General features: G+C 42.2%; 1 protein-coding gene across 11 annotated transcripts in view; it reads left to right on the top strand.

Moving 5' to 3' along the window:
- BBX (BBX high mobility group box domain containing) overlaps nt 1-15,239 on the top strand; it is a 275,777-nt gene extending 260,538 nt beyond the window's left edge. For 9 of the 11 annotated variants that reach the window (XM_059392032.1, XM_059392033.1, XM_059392036.1 and 6 more), the window contains 3 exons: nt 3,118-3,315; nt 5,508-5,694; nt 10,213-15,239. In XM_059392032.1, the coding sequence (XP_059248015.1) occupies nt 3,118-3,315; nt 5,508-5,694; nt 10,213-10,300 (473 nt within the window). In that variant the 3' untranslated portion in view covers nt 10,301-15,239. The remainder of the gene's footprint in view (nt 1-3,117; nt 3,316-5,507; nt 5,695-10,212) is intronic. The other 2 variants (XM_059392031.1, XM_059392035.1) reach the window with 2 other exon arrangements.
- Nucleotides 15,240-16,948: the final 1,709 nt, after the last annotated feature.

Below are 16,948 nucleotides of genomic sequence, written 5' to 3'. Positions count from 1 at the left end.
TATGAGAACCTTCAGTGTATTCTCACATTATGCCTCTTCCACTTGGTCTCTAACCTAACTTGCTCCTTTTTTGTCTCCCAGCACACCAGACTCTGGGACCTGATGGTTGGTGTCTGTTGGCCAGCCTACCTTCCACCCCAGCTCCTTGTCTCCTGGCTTCTGAGCTTCTCTGAGTCCCAATCTGCTTTTAGGCCTTAACTCTACCTCCCTTTTGCAACCCCTTTGCAGCCATCCCCTTGGCTTCTTACTGTGTTTTTACAAATGCATCTGGAACACCCAGGAAACAGCAACCACTGAAATGAAACCATTCGAAGGCTTACCAAAGGCAGGAGAACTAACAGTCCTTGTCAAGGGAGTACTCTTCCCTTGCCCTGAGACTCTGGAGCTGGCTGGAGGCTGGCTGGGAACCTGATTTTGGGCTATGTGACAAATGACAAGAATTTGGGGGCTCATGGCTCCTTTAGAGCCAGTCTAGTCCAGCCTCCATCTTTATATGAAGAAACTAGACACCTGTGGTCCTGCAGTTAATAAATTAAAAAGTCAAGAGTAGAATCTAGGTCTCTCTGTGACTGTCATTTCTGTTATCTCACGGTCTTTGTATAGAAATCAGGTCATCTTTTCCTAACCCACGTGGCCTTTTCTTTGACCTCCTGGGTTCGTTCTTTCTCTAAGCAATTCTTCTGATGTAGTTCACCCTTCATCTTTGGAACCCTGCTGTACCCTTATTTCTGTAAGTTCTAGATTTTTCTAGGAAATGGAAGGAGAAGAGAGAATAGGTTAGTGCTTTTTCTGGAAGAGCCATCTGTAAAGTTGTATACATATTGGAGAAGTGATTAAGATTCACCCCCTATAATCAGAAGGGATAACTGAAGGATCTGAATTAAGAAAGTAGAAATTCTGAAGCTTGTGAATATCTAATAGAGGTTTCTTATCCTCAGTGTAAACTCATATTCTGACTTCTTTATGGCTATCAGAGGCTTTGAATTTCAAGGCTAATGCAGAGTCATGAAACTTCTTTGGAGGGTTTCTTAACCAAATTATCCTTTATTTTACTGGCAGCTTTTATTGAAGTTTAAACTAAAAAAAAAAATCTTAAAATACATACCAGCACTGCTCTATGTTAAGCTAAATATCAAAGTATAAATACACCAAGACTGTTTCCTGGGTACAGATCTACAATTTAAAAGGAGTCTTTTTTCCTAATTTTTGATTACTTGTTTGAAAAGATACTTGGGAGTGTTGCCAGGTAGTTTCTTTTAAATAACTATTATCTTAAGCCTGTCCCACACGGCCCTCTATTAGGCTCTGTTGAGGTAAGGCCAAGCCACAAGTCACAGTATGATTTCTGCTTTACATCCTTTCTTTTGATGTAACTGAAATGATTTCCCACTTGTTTTGGAATGGGAATCCTGGAATCAGTCTCTTAAGGGCAAAGATCTTAACAAATTCATAGCCTTGCTTTCCCAAGGATGTACCTAAGCTCGTTAAAAACCCAGATTAAAATGTTTAAGTGAAGGCCATACAAGGTTTTATACCAGCATGTGCATTTTTTCACACCCTGAGTTATTCTTGCGCTGTTCTCTTCCTCTTATTTTAGCCTTCTTTCCTCCTGTGCAATTCGCATTGTTGCATTTCCAGCGTCTCCCTTCAGCTCTGCCTTCCAATCAGCACCTTCAGTTATCTCCTGGCTCTGTGCATGGAATAGGCCACTCAGACCTTGATTTCCTGAGCCACACTCCCCTCTTTGTCAGAAACTGTTTCTGCACCTCTCTTAAGGATTGGGTGATTTAAAAATGGAAAGATGCCTTGCCTCTTTTCCCTGCTTAAAAGCCCTTAGGCCGGGGCGCCTGGGTGGCTCAGTTGGTTGAGCGACTGCCTTCGGCTTAGGTCGTGATCCTGGACTTCCAAGATCGAGTCCCGCATCGGGCTCCCAGCTGGAAGTCTGCTTCTCCCTCTGACTTTCTTGGGAGTCTGCTTCTCCCTCTGACTTTCTCCTCTCACATGCTCTCTCTCACTCATTCTTCCTCAAATAAATAAATTTTAAAATCTTAAAAAAAAAAAAAAAAAAAACCCTTAGGCCACTAGAATTAAAAAAAAGTTTAAAAAAAGTCTCAGTTACTAAGCTTGACTACATGAATATACTCTTAAAAGCGTACTACACTCCTATATACATATACTTGTCTTACTTTTAAATTGGGGGTGGGGTGGGGTGGGAGGAAAGAACTCCTGAGGAAATAAGTATATACGAAAAGATACAGGCATCCTCAGCCTGTTTGAACTGGACGCAAGGACTTGCATGGCATGCGTACTCCTTACTCTCAACACAGTGACTCCTCAGAAAGAAGTGTGTGCTGCGAAATGATTCACTGGTGTTCAGTTAGAATGAGGGTACCTAATACCTTTCTCCATTTTCAGTCATGGCCTGTGGTACTTCTTTAAATTCTCTTACTGATAAGCACATTGACCAGGTCCTAGAGTTCAGTGAATGGGAGAGTGTTTCCTTATGTGCAGGCATCACCATTGTGAGTTAGGTCTTTGCTGAGTAGTCAGTATGCACAGAAGGAGGAGGTCAGGCTTCACAATTTCTTTTCTGATCACTCTGACCTGGTGCCTGAAAGCAAGTGTCGCAGTGATGACTATAAATTTAGAAGCACATACATATTTAATCTCAGTGTCCTCAGAAGAAGAGAAACTTCCCTTGTCATCTTCCCCAGACCAGGTTGGCCAAGAGGATCTCGGATAGGAACCCTGACTCCCATGTAGAAATTATGTTCTGTTGGAGCACAGTTCACTCAGATTTACTTACACTATATTTCCCTCCAAATCTGCAAGATCCAAACACTTAGAAAATAAAATGCTACTCTGATGGCCTGTTGGTTCAGTAGGCTATGAAAAGAGAGAGGGCATCTGAATCCTCTGTACATAATTTATCAAAGCAAATATAAATAAGTATATTTGGTTAAAATCATGGGCAGCATTTTCTTTTTCCCATCAGTACTTTGCAAACTAAATCTCAGTTCTCCATTCGGATGGATTAGGCATTGAGAAATGTTTCTAAGAGTAATGTTGATTTCTTATGTTTTTGTGTGTAACTATATATGATCTGTCCTATTTCAGCCATATTTTCAGAAGACAAAAACACCACAGAGCCTGCTCATAAGGTTAAAAATGCCCTATCCATTCCCAACACTCCAGAGCCAACAACAACGCAAGAACCCTTGGTGGGCAGCCAAAAGAGAAAAGCAAGGAAAACCAAGATCACCCACCTTGTCAGGACAGCAGATGGCCGGGTATCACCAGCAGGAGGTACTTTGGGTAAGAAGAGGGAACTTTAGATGAGAGAAACCAGAGCTAGGTGGTGACTATCAGGGCCACATTGGACAGCAAATGGCTCTAAGCCAGCTGTGGGTCCTCATTGAAAAATAGGTCTGTTCTGTGGGTTTGGCCGCAGGAACATTCTTTCTCTGCATCTCCTTGAGAACTAGTTTTCCACAAGCTCCCAAATGTACAAAATGTATACGTGTTAAAATCATAGCTCTTTTTCCGAGAGCATTCTTAGAAAGGAAAGGTAATTTTTAGGACTGCGTGTTTCTCCTTCTCTTTCTCAGCATGCACAAAAGCAGTCTTCATTAAGTAAATTCCCAGAGATCCTAGACTTTTTTAAAAATACTAGATGAATCAGTGTTTCTTCACAGTTCACTGTTCAAGTCACTACAAACCATATTATCAAATATTTAAAACCAGTGGATTAAGGAACCTTAGATAGCATCCAGCACTTTATAATAAGTTGATTCTCACCAATGAGAGACTCTGAGAATGCTTCTGGATTTCTTGAGTTCTCTGGGCTGATCTTTAACCAAATCTTAACTTACACTGAATTTCTCCATTTTTCAGTCATGGCGTGTGGTATGTTGGCTGTTCCTGGAGACCTCCATTGTGGCAGAATTGCCTGAGGGGCCCAAGTTAAGGAGTGGGGACAGAGAGTGACTCTGAGCACACCCCCCTCAGATCTTGGGGTGTTCCATTAACCAAGCATTAGGGGCCTTGGCTGAGGTTGTCCTCCTACCTTTCGGCACCCCTGGCATCTCAGTCCCTCAGCTCTGAAGTGTCCCTCCCTCTGCCCTATTCCAGTTTCCAGAAAAAGGTTAGAGGTCCACAGTGACTTCTATAAATAGAAAAGGCGTTTAGAGCATAGGGGGGAAAAAGAGTGAAAGACAAACTGAGAAACAGACTCTAAACTAACAAACTGTTACCAGAGGGGAGCTGAGTTGGGGGACGACTTAACAGAGCTGATGGGTATTAATACGCTTATCATAATGAAAAAATAAATTAATAAAATAAAAACAATGTTTAAATGAGTGTGTTTTGAGTGTAGTATTTATAAATACCTGATTTAGGTTAATCTCATTGCAAATAAAGATTCATTGCTGAGATAGAATAGGAAGACAGTTAGTGGACACAGTTTATGTTTAGCATGTGTACATTGTTAGAACAATAAAGCATATTAAATATTCCATTTTACCCTGTTATATAAGAGATCAAGCTCAAATTGGTAGGATTTCATTTTTTAATACATTGACCTACTAGGTAGAAGTAGGGAGAGAACTAGATCTAGTTTTCCTGATATGTAGTCCAGCCGATCCCTCACTCCTTCCATTTTCACTCTGGGTTCTGTTCTGTGATTTTGATTTCATAAATTGTTAGAGCTTCATTTTCAGTTACAGAAAGAGTGAAAGATCTTAGAAATATTCCCTTCATTTAGAAAAGCACATAGCGCTCTCATGTTCTGATATATGGCATTTACAGCCTTTATCAATTGCTTTCTATATTCAAAATGTTTTAAAAATCATGATAAAGATTCCTCCTCCCTTATAACAGCTACATAGTAAAGAAAATGTACTCCTTTCCAACAGTATATTTTCATAGAGGTTTAGCACGTTTTTGTGAATACCAGAGGTCCCTTCATCTTCCTTCTAGTAAATCCTCAGAACAAGAATAACAGCTGGGGATCTCACTGGGATTGATCGATCTCATTGGGATTAGTTTAGGCCGTCCTGAATGTTGGTGTCAGAGCAGACCCAATGTCCAAGTTGCCATAGCTGGGCATCCTACGGCTTAATCAGAAATGTCTGCTGGTCGGGTTTTTAGGGGCCTTCTAGAGCATCTACAGGCCCCTTTGCCGAAGTCCCATCAGTTTTATTTTGGTCAAAGCCTATTTTTTCCCCTCTTACTCTGAGACAGACCTATTCTTTGTCCTTGGATAAAACACAGCTTCTCTTCCACTTAGTTTCAGGGCATAACACTGTCCATAGTTGGAATTGAGCTTGATAAAAGAGTTTTATTACCATGGGAGAAGAGAATCTATAAAGCCTTGGTATTCCATGGATGACAAAAGTGAACAAAGAATATTAGCTCATTTCACATTGTCTGGCGAAGAGTTTTCTCTGTGTCGTTTCTCTGGAGAGGATGTGGTGATCCTCCTGCGATGAATTTCCCTTTTGTTACAGATGACAAACCAAAGGAACAACTGCAGAGGAGTCTCCCGAAAGTGACTGAGACAGGCTGCCATGACGAAGGCTCCCAGAACCCTGAGGCCGCAGAGACGCGGAGCAGCACTCCAGAGATGCCAGCCGTGTCTGCGTTCTTCAGTCTCGCCGCGCTGGCCGAAGTGGCCGCCATGGAAAATGTGCACAGGTGAGTGGTGTGTGTCACCAGGATGTTGGGGATCCTGGCCAGCCTTAACCCCTCATGCGGAACAGGGTTAGGGAGAACGACATGGAAGCTGAGGCTTACTTCCCGACGGGATGTGTGGTATTTTTCACAATGTGCTGTGGTTCACGAGGAAGTCACTTCCTAATTAGCAGTGTGGGAAAATACCGGAAAATAGTCAGCCAAGTATCGCATTTTGACTCTCTTGTTCTGTGGCTGCACTTCATTTCCATAAGAGGCGTGGGAGAACAAAGAAGCCACATCATCTAGTCGTTAGGTGTGAGCTTCAAGGTCAGGCCTCAGACCTGGGTTGGAGCCCTGCATCCACTATCGGTGGAGTGCAAGGTCATGAGCAAGGTGGATCACTCCCCTCTCTACCCTCCGGTTTCTCTTCTGTGAAATGGGTGTGGGTGGCACTCATTGCGCAGAGGTGTTCCATGGGATGAGCTCGTGCACCAGGGCAGGCACACGGGAGACGCACCCTTGGGCACGGTGCTGGTGGCAGTGGTCATGCTACTGGAAGGAACCATGCTCAGGAAGAAGGTCTTGTCACCCGTGTCGTAGAGGACAGGGGGCTTGCATTTGTCCTTGTCTGTTTGCTGAAAAGCCATTTATTTCTCTCGGCCTCAGTTTTCTCATCTTCCAGTGAGCATGACAGTATCCCCCAAGAAACCCAGAATGGTGAAGATCACATGGGATCATAGAACTGAAGGCCTTTTGAATCAGGAAAGTCTCACAGAAAGTATATTAAGTTCTGAGCGTATAATTGGGTATTCTGCTATTTAAACAGACCCTTTGGGAAGGCAAAAAAGCCATTTGTAAATTCAGGTATTTCCCAGACTTCCAGTCTTCACCACAAGAGTTTTAGATCTAACACAACCTCCATACCCACCCATTGGGTTTCACTCTCCTCTTCCACATCCATGTTTAGGAGGCCCTGACGTAAGCTTTGTTTGCTTCTTTCCCTTGTCATATAGTTCTAGAGCCTTTTCACAAATCACCTCTAGATGAGAGAAGTCAAATTCCTTTTCACAAGTATACTGCAAGTGCCTAATAGCAAGTGAATGCTGACAGACACTGTTAAAATCTGCTCACGTCTCCGAAGGAGGGAACACACAGTTCTCCACTTATGGGGTTTTACAGTCGAGTACAGAGGACAAACTCCTCCGCATGCAAGAAGATGAACTATATGCCTGCTTGTTCCTAAGTGCCCCATAAATTTTGGAAATAAGAGGCAATGTAAGAAGTCAGAGGGGATCATAATTCAGGGCTTGGAAAAGTCTATCACACAGCCCCCTTTGCTGCTGCCAGCATCCCCTCTGAACACAACTGCGGTCCACCCTGGCTCCGCTCAGCAGCCTCCCAGGACTGGCAGCTTGTGATGGCAGGAAGCCTCCGCAGACCTCGCCTCTCATCTCCACCACCCCGTCCTCACTACCCTGCCATCACGTGGCATCACTTGCTGCTGCCTAGCCCAGCCAGGTTCTGGGCTTTACACAGTCCCCTCTTGGGCAAACTGCTGCCCCTCCTTCCATCTCTAGTCCTGCTGTCTTCTCTCCGTCTTCCTCCCGAAGTCTCTGGCCTCTCTGTGCATACGCTCCCAGCCCAGCTGCCACACCGGGTTGTAATTATTCATGGACACATCGGTCTCTTCCTGGTATATTTTGAAAGCACAGCACTGGTTTTAATCCTCCTGTCCCCAGCTTCCTTAGCTCTTGGTATAACAGTGGATGAATGAAAAATGGTTGGGTAGATGAGTAAATGATGTGTTCTTGAAGTGTGCCTGCCTAAGCTCACCAAGCATAGAGAAAACGGTGTGAGCAAAGGTTCTTGTCTTTAAAACCACCCATTAGAAAGAACACTACTGCATACTAAAATCTTACTATCAGTCACACAAATGGTTAGTGTTCTTAATTTCTAGAAAAACAGATCCCCTGAAGAATCTTGGTTTTAATTTTAGCCCTTACCTGTTTCTTTTTCTTAGTATTTTTATTTTTTTCATTTTTATTAGGTTAGGACACCATACTGTACATCCTGAGTTTTTGGTGTAGTGTTCCATGATCATGGTTTGCGTATAGCACCCAGTGCTCCGCGCAGCCCGGGCCCTCCTGCATACCCATCACTGGGCTCATCCGTCCCCCAACACCCTCCCTTCCCTCACTTTGTTTCCCGGAGTCCGTCGACTCCTCACGGTTCGTCTCCCACTCTGATTTCCACCCACTTCATTTTCCCCTTCTTAAAGTCCTCCATGCTATCCTCACATTCCACGAGTACGTGAAACTGTACGATGATTGTCTTTCTCTCCTTGACTTATTGCACTGAACAGTCTCCTCCAACCCCATCCATGTTGGTGCAGATGGTGGGTGTTCATCCTTTCTGATGGCTGAGCAATATGCCATTGTGTATGTGGACCACATGTTCAGTAACCATACAGCTGTCAAAGGGCACCTCCAGCCCTTCCCTGTTAAAGCAGAGCTACCAGACTGCCCTCTACCTGGGCAACTGATGACTGCTTAGGCATCACCCAGGTTTATATGTTAGAGGGTGATCATCAGAATTAGGAGTAGAAATGTATCACCTGCATTCTTGTCATGAGAAATTTTGACATTAAGCTCAGAAACCCAACATAGAGAGTCCATTTTGCAAGATGCAGGAAATGGGAAGTTGGAATAAACTTTCGTTGAGAGCGTGTTTATTTACTAGGGGTTTCATAAGGGAAAGCTCATTAAATTTAGTCCTAAAATCAGCCCTACCAGGTGGGTCTTTTTGATTCCTTTTTAACGATGTTGCAGACGGTTAACTTGCCAAGAAAACACAGCCAGGCTGAGTTAAGCTTTGCAGTAAGGTCTTTGAACTCCAGGGTCTTTGCCTTTGCTCCACCGAGCTTGCTGCTTGAGCAAGCTTCTGTCACGTCTGAGGATGTCGTGACACATCTTGCTGCCCCTTCCCCCAGGACCTGCCCCATCCATTAGCTGGAGCCATGTCAGGTTCCCCCTCCTTTGCTCGTTTCTTTGACTCAGCTGGGCTTCCACCCCATTTTCTTTCTGTCCCTGTTGCTCTTTTTTGGATACTGTACTTCTCCATCTTTCACTTCTCTTTCTTCTTGTGTTTCCTTTTTCACTACTTTCTACAATTCTTTTAGTGTTGTAATACTGTCACAGATTCCAACTTAAAGGTAAAGAAAACCAGCATTTTAATGTCATCTTCCTGAACAAAGAGTTGAGCGTATTGAACAGTTGGTGCTTGCAGCATCCCCACATGAATGAACAGATTAATCCAGAGGTTTGATTATAACACATGTTTTGTTTTTCTAAAATCCTAATATCTTCGGCTAAGAGATTATTGGATTCTCAAATCCCCAAACGTTGTAATTTATCTACACTGTTTTTGTGTGTGTGCATCAAGAGAAAGAAATTTGGGTATAGTGATGAAAATTTGAATTTTCAAATAGTACAATTTGAATTTTTAAACAGCTCCTTTTGTTCTGTGTAATCTGAAGAAGATACTGTGTCGAAAAGGTCAGGCCACCAGAGGCCTGGCTGCTCCATCAGCAATTTCCAGCCTCGTGCTGTGCAGACCACTGGCGGCCAGAGCTGGGGGTGGACACTTTCTGGTCTTTGGTGGGCCTGTTGGGAAATGTCAGAGACGTGCCCCATCCCATCTTTTTAGAGTGAGAAGCTCAAATTACCAAGAAATTGAAGGGTTTCCTTACAACCATCAAGTAAATTTTTCCTACTCATGTACCAAAAGCTGAATGAGAAATCAGCTCCGTCTGGTGGTAGTTCCAATCCAAACAATGGGTATTTCTGTGAATTGTCTAGTCCTCTCTGGAGTTCTCTCTCCGCATATGTTTATTTGGCCCAAGTCACCTGGATGTTCTCATACTCTAAACTCAGTTCCCCCTTGCCGCCTTCCCCTGTGCATGTGCTGCCCATGTGCCTGTGAGACTTAACCTTTTGTCTTTTCATTCATTTGTGTTGGAGTCACAGGCCTCTGGTGTCAGGGGCCATTGCTTTAATTGGCCTTACGTTTTAAATTGGGTTTATTATTATATATCTTGGGAAATGAGCCTGGAGGTGATCAATTAGTACAGGAGAGTTTTCCCTTTGGGCATCTCGAGGAAAGGCATGGTTCATATTTTAATATCAGTGGATCAAGAAGACGACTTATCTTAGAGCCACAGCCCTTGATTAAAAGTTCCCCACTTCTTAGGGAGTCGCCCCCAAATCTGGTGGCACTTGAGGTCCTGCCTTTGCAAAATGGAGGTGGTTGTTTGGGGGCAGAGTAGATGGTTAAGTCATGCGAGGAGAACCGAGATAAGAAAATGTCAAAAAAGAAGCAGCTCTGAGAACAAAAATGGTTTTAATTGAATAGCATAAGTAACAAGTCGGCCTTAGGGAGTAAAAGATACTGGAAAGCTCTTACTGCTTACTCATCATCCTGTTATCTTTCTGATAAGGTACTCAGTGGGTGACTTCTTTTGTCCTTCTCCTTGTTTTGCAGGGGTCAGAGGTCCACTCCGCTCACCCATGATGGACAGCCAAAAGAAATGCCACAGGCCCCTGTACTTATTTCCTGCGCTGACCAGTGAAGCGCCTTTAATTGTAAAACATTGTGCTTTACCTACTACCCTAGCCCTGTCTGTACCGAGGGATGCCAGTGAGTCCGTGTGGTGGGAAATACAGACTGCAAACAAGTGCGCGTTGCCCTGCACGGCCCAGATTCACTTGAAGCGGAAGTTAGCATCCTGGGCCGCTGTGTGTTCTTTTGGAACCCAGAGTCTTTGAGGGTGATGTTCTCTGTCTTGTCAGGAGCAGAAACGGGATGATCCTGGAGCTTTGCTTTCTATTGAAGGCTTTTGACGGTAATAGGTGGTAACTTGGTAAAAGGCTGCCTTTACTGTAGCTCATCCAGCATCTCTTTTACCAACCAGAGAGTGTGAAACTAGTTTCGTATATTATCTAGTTATTCTTTCAAAACAAAAACAAAAAACAAAACAAAACAAAAAAAAAAACAACAACAAAAACTGACGCACTGCACTAGTTATTATTAGATATTCTTAGTCTTTTTTGTACATGGAGATTTAAGTTCTAAGATGGTTTATATAATAGGTTATACCTACATTTATATTGTAGAATAATATTAAAAAGCCTGCTCCAGAGACCCCCAAGCAGCGCGGGCAGGTGGATGTACCATTGTTAGCGGTGTATGCTCGGCCTCGTGGTCCATATATATTCTGCACTTTTATATTTGCCACCAGAGTGGTAGTTTGCTGGCAAAACAAGAAAAAAGAAAGAGAGAGAGAAAAAAACATTTAGAATTCTTACGAGCTGAATTTTTTTCCTTAGCCTTGAGTGACCAAGAAGCATTTGCTTGGGGCACATTGTGGCAAATATTTTCCCAGGCAGGGGAAGAGTCCTGCAGATTACAGATTACCGATGTTTTCATGCCTTGAGGATTCTTTTATTTTTACACAGGGGTCTAAGTGACCAACGGATCGTTCAGACAAACAAAAGAAAAATATTATTCAGAAGTGACCTTAGTATTACTTCACTATTCTGAACACATTGAAGACACTCACTTCATGTGGACTTTGAGCTACAGACCTTTTCCATCCATCCCAGACAGACTGGACGGGTAGCAACTGCTATGCACAGCCTGATTGCCGCTGCGGGGTTCTAGAGCCATTTTGAGTTGTGTGGTGTGAAGGAGGTATGGAATAAACGATGAGGGAGGTATGCCTGACCAGGGTGGGAGTCTTAGTCATGGAGCCACCTGCAGTTTGTTTCCTTTTTGTGTTCTGTTGCTTTTGAACATAAAACCAACCTTGTGTATGCCAGTGCCAAGCGGATTACCTGGCTTATTAGAACATTCGACATATTGACTTAACCACCTGACATTCACAGTGTCTTGTTTCCTAGCAACACATGCAAAGTGATAAATCAGAATTAGTCGGAGGCTACCGATTTTACAGGGTATTTGTTCCATAGCACAAAGTGTATCCCCACTCTTGCATCGCAGCACAAACTACCAAATTTTAATGATTGGATTCCAGCAATAATTTTTATTGGTTTTCAAACTGGCGGAATTTTGATAGCGTTAGTTCGAGTTTGAAGCTTTTGAATTAGATCTCTACATGGTGACAGTTTACAAGGTTTTATCTAGCTTTCTTATTTATACTTGACTCAATTGTAATGATGACTTTTTTTTTCCTAATCGTAATTTGACCTAATAGCCATACAAAAAAATGACTCTATTAGTACCAACTAGGTTTAGCTTTTCATAGTTGTAGATATTACTTCAGTTTCGGTGCTGGAAAATATGTACAACATACTAACAGAATTGAAAAAGAATATAGGGATTTGTTTGGTTTGTTTTTTTGGTTTTTTTTCTTCAAAGCAGGTAAAGAGGGCAGCAGAGCATTGGAACGGTGTCCTCAAAAATGCATAATCATTGTGGGCATGGAGGAAGAAGGAATTAGTAATCTAGGTTAGTCAGAGGTTAAAACTTAACCCCATTCACATAGAAATAAATCAGGTAAGCAGCCCCAGGTTTTAGTGTAATATTTTTACTATGATGCTGTTTTATTAATATTTTCTAAACTTCAAAACACAAAGTGAATGTTTGAAAATTGCTGGGTCCCAATGTTGGTGGCTGTTGGAGTTTTTGGACCACTTGCTAGCAGTGATTTAAAAATTATAATTAGCTAAAAATCCAAAAAAAAAAAAAAAAAAGGTAAAAGAAACCAACAACAAAAATTGTTTGGTGCAGAACATGCACCTTGACAATGGTACTAACTTGTTATTCTATAGAACACGTTAGAATAGATCTATTTTTGCCAGAGCACCCTCCTTCAGTCCTCCAATGACATTTCACTAGATTTCCTTAAGAGATTGCTGTATATTCATGGGACCTTTTTTAAAAAGAAGCAAAACAAAAGATTACTTTTTTCTATGTGATTAATATCTTACTTGATCTGCTTTTCCTAAACCTCAGTGGCTTTTCCCTTAGGCAGGGGTGGGGTGGGAGGGCAATCTACTGGATATGACTGTTTTCAGATACTTTAAAAAAAAAAAAAAAAAAAAAAAAAACCTTTTTGTAGAGATGCTTAATTTTTAAGCGGTTAGGCACTGAGAGTAGCAGAAATCCTGCAAAGCTTTATAGTCCTTTAGACACTCGCCTTGTTGTTCTCTGAGTGAAGTCTTGATTTCAATAATAGTGCTTTTCTCATGCCCTGAATCCGCTGGAGAAGGGTGTTGGTATTTTCAGGTAACAACATTTGTTAGCACAAATATTTCAGACCAACCTGTAGTGCCCCCCACCCATCTATCATTTTCATTTCATTTCTGTCATCCTTTTATATTTTGGAAAATCATATTGCTATGGTGTGTACCTTAATCTGCCAGCAAACACCATCGACACTAACATTTGTCCCACAAGCATCCTCAAGAGAAAAAGTTGTTGCACCTTATGTATATCTCAAGCAAACCAAAATATGATGCTTTTCTGCTTTGTTTTATTCTAAATTGTTGTATCATATCTTTCTGAAAAACCATTCTGAATCTAGTTGAAATTATCGATATTTATGCTTTTAACCTTAATTTCTGGATTCAAACCTGTATATAAATCTTTTGAAAAAAATCGTCCTAGCCCTTCTCTGTGATGCCGAAGTGGATGATTTCGTCTCAGATGGAGACACAGTACTGTTCCAGTTTCTTTAGCCTTTTATTTATTTAGTTGTTCTGGGTATTTTCCTATGTAATTTTGAAGTGTGTAGAGTATATTATAGTAACTGAAGCTGCAGCTCTACGAAGCTGAAAGAAAAAAATACTGTAAGACATCCTTCTGAAGTTTTTACTTGTTTGGATAACTGTAATGAGATCAGGAAAAGGAAAAATGTCCCACAGCCACATTGCTGATATAGGTTCTTATCCCCAAATTAGGTTAGTTCCCAGATTTTAGATCAAAATGTAATTCATCACAGCCCTTTTGTAAGGATAAATCATACTGTTGTAATTCTGACAGTCCCCCCACCCCCATCCCCCCCTCAAATACCAGAACTGCGTTCACTGAATTCTGTCAGATGAGCTTTCTACCAATGTGCTGAAATCATTCCCACATTATCCCTGATTCTAGTTCCGGCCATTAAACTGCTGGGGTCGGAGGGTGGGGTGACGCGGTGGAACACTCTGAACACAAAGGAGCATCTGAACTGGTCTGGTTATTTATATTCTGACATGTGTATTCCCCATCACTTTCTTATCCAGTCAGATGCTAATCTGCCTCAGTCCTAGAAAATTTTGTTTGCACTCCGCAGTCTTGGGCTCATCGTATGGAAAAGTTTGCACCTCTGTAAAATCTCCAGCAAATTATAAATTGATACAGAACCAGGAGTAAGCCAGAAACGGAATGACATGTTTGGCTCCTACAGTGTATGGGGTGAGGGGGGGAGGGAAGGAGGGTATCCGGTAACTCTGTCCCACGTTTGGCGTTGGCATTAATGTGAAGCAGTGGGATCGTGCTGCCTGCTGAACTACTGTATGCATCCCAAGGGTTCTGGAGTCCGGTGGCCGGCATCCGCATGGCGGAGAGGAAGCACCACCGCCTCGCTGGGGAGAAGGAAGGAAGTCCTGCAAGGCCTGGAACCGCCCCTCCATAAAGGGAGAGTCGGGGTGTCCGCGATGCTGTTGAGGAAGACTCACCTTTGTTGCACTGCTCCCTAGAGCCCTCACATGAGGCCAACCCTAACGGGCTACCTCGGCTTTACAAGTTCGTTTCAGTAAGGCCTGTTAGCGAGCTTTGTCCTTTCTTGCGTCTCCCTTCAGTGCCACTGTTTCCCGCTGCAGTGTTGTGACTCCCCAGACCGCCTTCTCCAGAGAGAATAATGTATTGCTGAAAATGGGCAGTAGAAGCAAATGTCGTTCCTATATCGGACCTATAAAGTATTCAGAGTGATGGGACTGCTAGGCGGAAATTAAATTTTAGCTTTTCCCACATAGGACCTTGTTTTGCACCTTACAAAGAGAGTACTAATTGTTAATTAGCTTTTGCTTTTATTTATACAAGCATTCCCAAAGAACTAGATTCGGATTTTGTTTTTATTTGAGTTTTGGGATTTTTTTTTTTTTAATTATCTTATTTAGGTTGACTAACATCGCACTTATAATAAGAAACAGTTGTTCAGTTTATCTTGCCAGATATGTCTGGTGAAGTATTCAGGGTTTGATGGACTGCTTTGCTTTAGTGTGGAAGTGATAGCTAAGTTTATTATAGTCCATATTAAATCACCTTGTCCTTTTCACTGGGGACATTATTTTCTTTACATCTCAGATGAAAGTAGTGACAAAGTAGTGAATAACAAGACAAATCTGTTTGACTCCCTGATACACCTCCATCTGTTTGTGCTATGCTTTCCTTAAAAAATGGAAGTATGCATTTTCTTCACACCCGAAAGAGAACTTCCTCTCCTAGCCAAATTTTATTTGTGGTGGTAGGATTTATGCTAATAAAGTAAAAGAGGAAACCTTGTATTAAGTTCTGTGACCACTATTTCCTTGTTGCAGTCCGTGGTCAAAATTGATCCTACCCTCAACTCGATTTTCATGCACAGAACTAGTTATCATGAGAATTACTACTCCTTCCAAAGATCGCCCGACACCTTGGGCCAGAACCAGTTACTGAAGTAACAAGGACCTAATTCAATGCCTCCAAACCCTCCCACTCGCACGGCAAATCATACCTCACAGGCTCTAACCTGAATCACAGAGGCACGTGGGTTTCTCAAACTAACACTGCTGTCCTTTCGCAGCCCCTAGGGGCTGGCTCATGTCCCCTGACGCCTCATGTTAGTGCCTCTGCTGTGAGAGCAGCAGAACTCGGGGTGGGGCGGGTTTGTGACCTGGAGCTCAGCACATGCTCAGCAACGTTCTTCTCATTTCCTTCGCACTAAACCAGTCTCTTGCTCTCAGGAATTTGTCCAAAAAAAGAATAAAAACCACCTGAGATTCCATGTACCGGATTATGAACTTTTCTCATAGGTTTGAATTGCTTACTTACATGTCATAAATTAACCATAGCTTCATTTGACCACCGGGTCTTAAGTCTGTTGACAGTTTCAGCATGACTGAATCGCTCATTTTTTTTTTTTTTTTTTTTTTTTTTTTGCTTTCAGAAATTGGCTTGGTTCTCTTTAGAGTTGGTGTAAACATGCCATGTAATAAATGATTTCCACTTAATGGTACAACAGAATTATTGCTTTCTTAGATGTATGTGTAGTAAAAGTCAATATACACATTTATATAATTTCTTTCTTCAAAATCTTATACTTAATTTGATATTTCTAAAAATTGCACATGTAAGTCATGTGTATAACATGCTAAAGTACTTTAACTGTGATCTTAAAACTGAATAAAAATATTTAATAAAAATTTGAAATATTTTAAAGAGATTATTCAAATACATTTCTTTACCTCCATACTCCTGTTCAGAGAGTCTGTGCCTTCAGTAGACCCTATCTACTAAAAACAGTAGGGGAAATGCTTTAACTTCAACGAATTCAGAATGTCAAATGCTGGTCTCCTCCAAACTCTTTGCCTGATACTCCCCACATTTGAGCAGCCTGGGTTGCTTTTGCCTAATGGATGGACTAGAAATCAGCCTGACTAGAAGAAAGAAGATAGGTTTTATTCCGCGACTTAGGAGGAGAGCCTCCTGGCACAAGTGTGACCGTTCTGAACATACCAAATATGCCAGAACTGTAATCAAAAACTATGGAGGGGCGCCTGGGTGGCTCAGTGGGTTAAGCCTCTGCCTTCAGCTCAGGTCATGATCTCAGGGACCTGGGATCGAGCCCCACACAACACACACACATAATAAATATATACAAGGTGTGATACCACGGGGTTTGCATTAAGACAGACTTGCTTCAAAGACTGGTTCCACCCACGTATTACTGGTTTTTTCAACCTCCCGGAACTCCTCTTCACTTACAAATGATGGTGACGATACCTCCTCACACTTCTGCTAGGATGGAAAGGAAATCCATATGAGAAGGCTGGCCTAGGGCCTGTAATGGAAATGTCCATTCAATGATAACTGTTGATTTTCTTATTTTTATTCAAAAGGTTGATATGTTTAAGTATATTCAAAAGAGACCCCTAGGTATAGCTAGTTCCCTCTTTCAAATAAACTTGTAAGGGCCTGGTCATTAGGAGGAAGCTCTTGTCAGGAGATACGATGC

This window comes from Mustela nigripes, chromosome 2, assembly GCF_022355385.1.
Source record: "Mustela nigripes isolate SB6536 chromosome 2, MUSNIG.SB6536, whole genome shotgun sequence".
In the NCBI taxonomy this organism is placed as follows: Eukaryota; Metazoa; Chordata; class Mammalia; order Carnivora; family Mustelidae; genus Mustela; species Mustela nigripes.
Note: the sequence above shows the minus strand (reverse complement) of the source record. Positions and strands in the feature narration are given on the sequence as shown.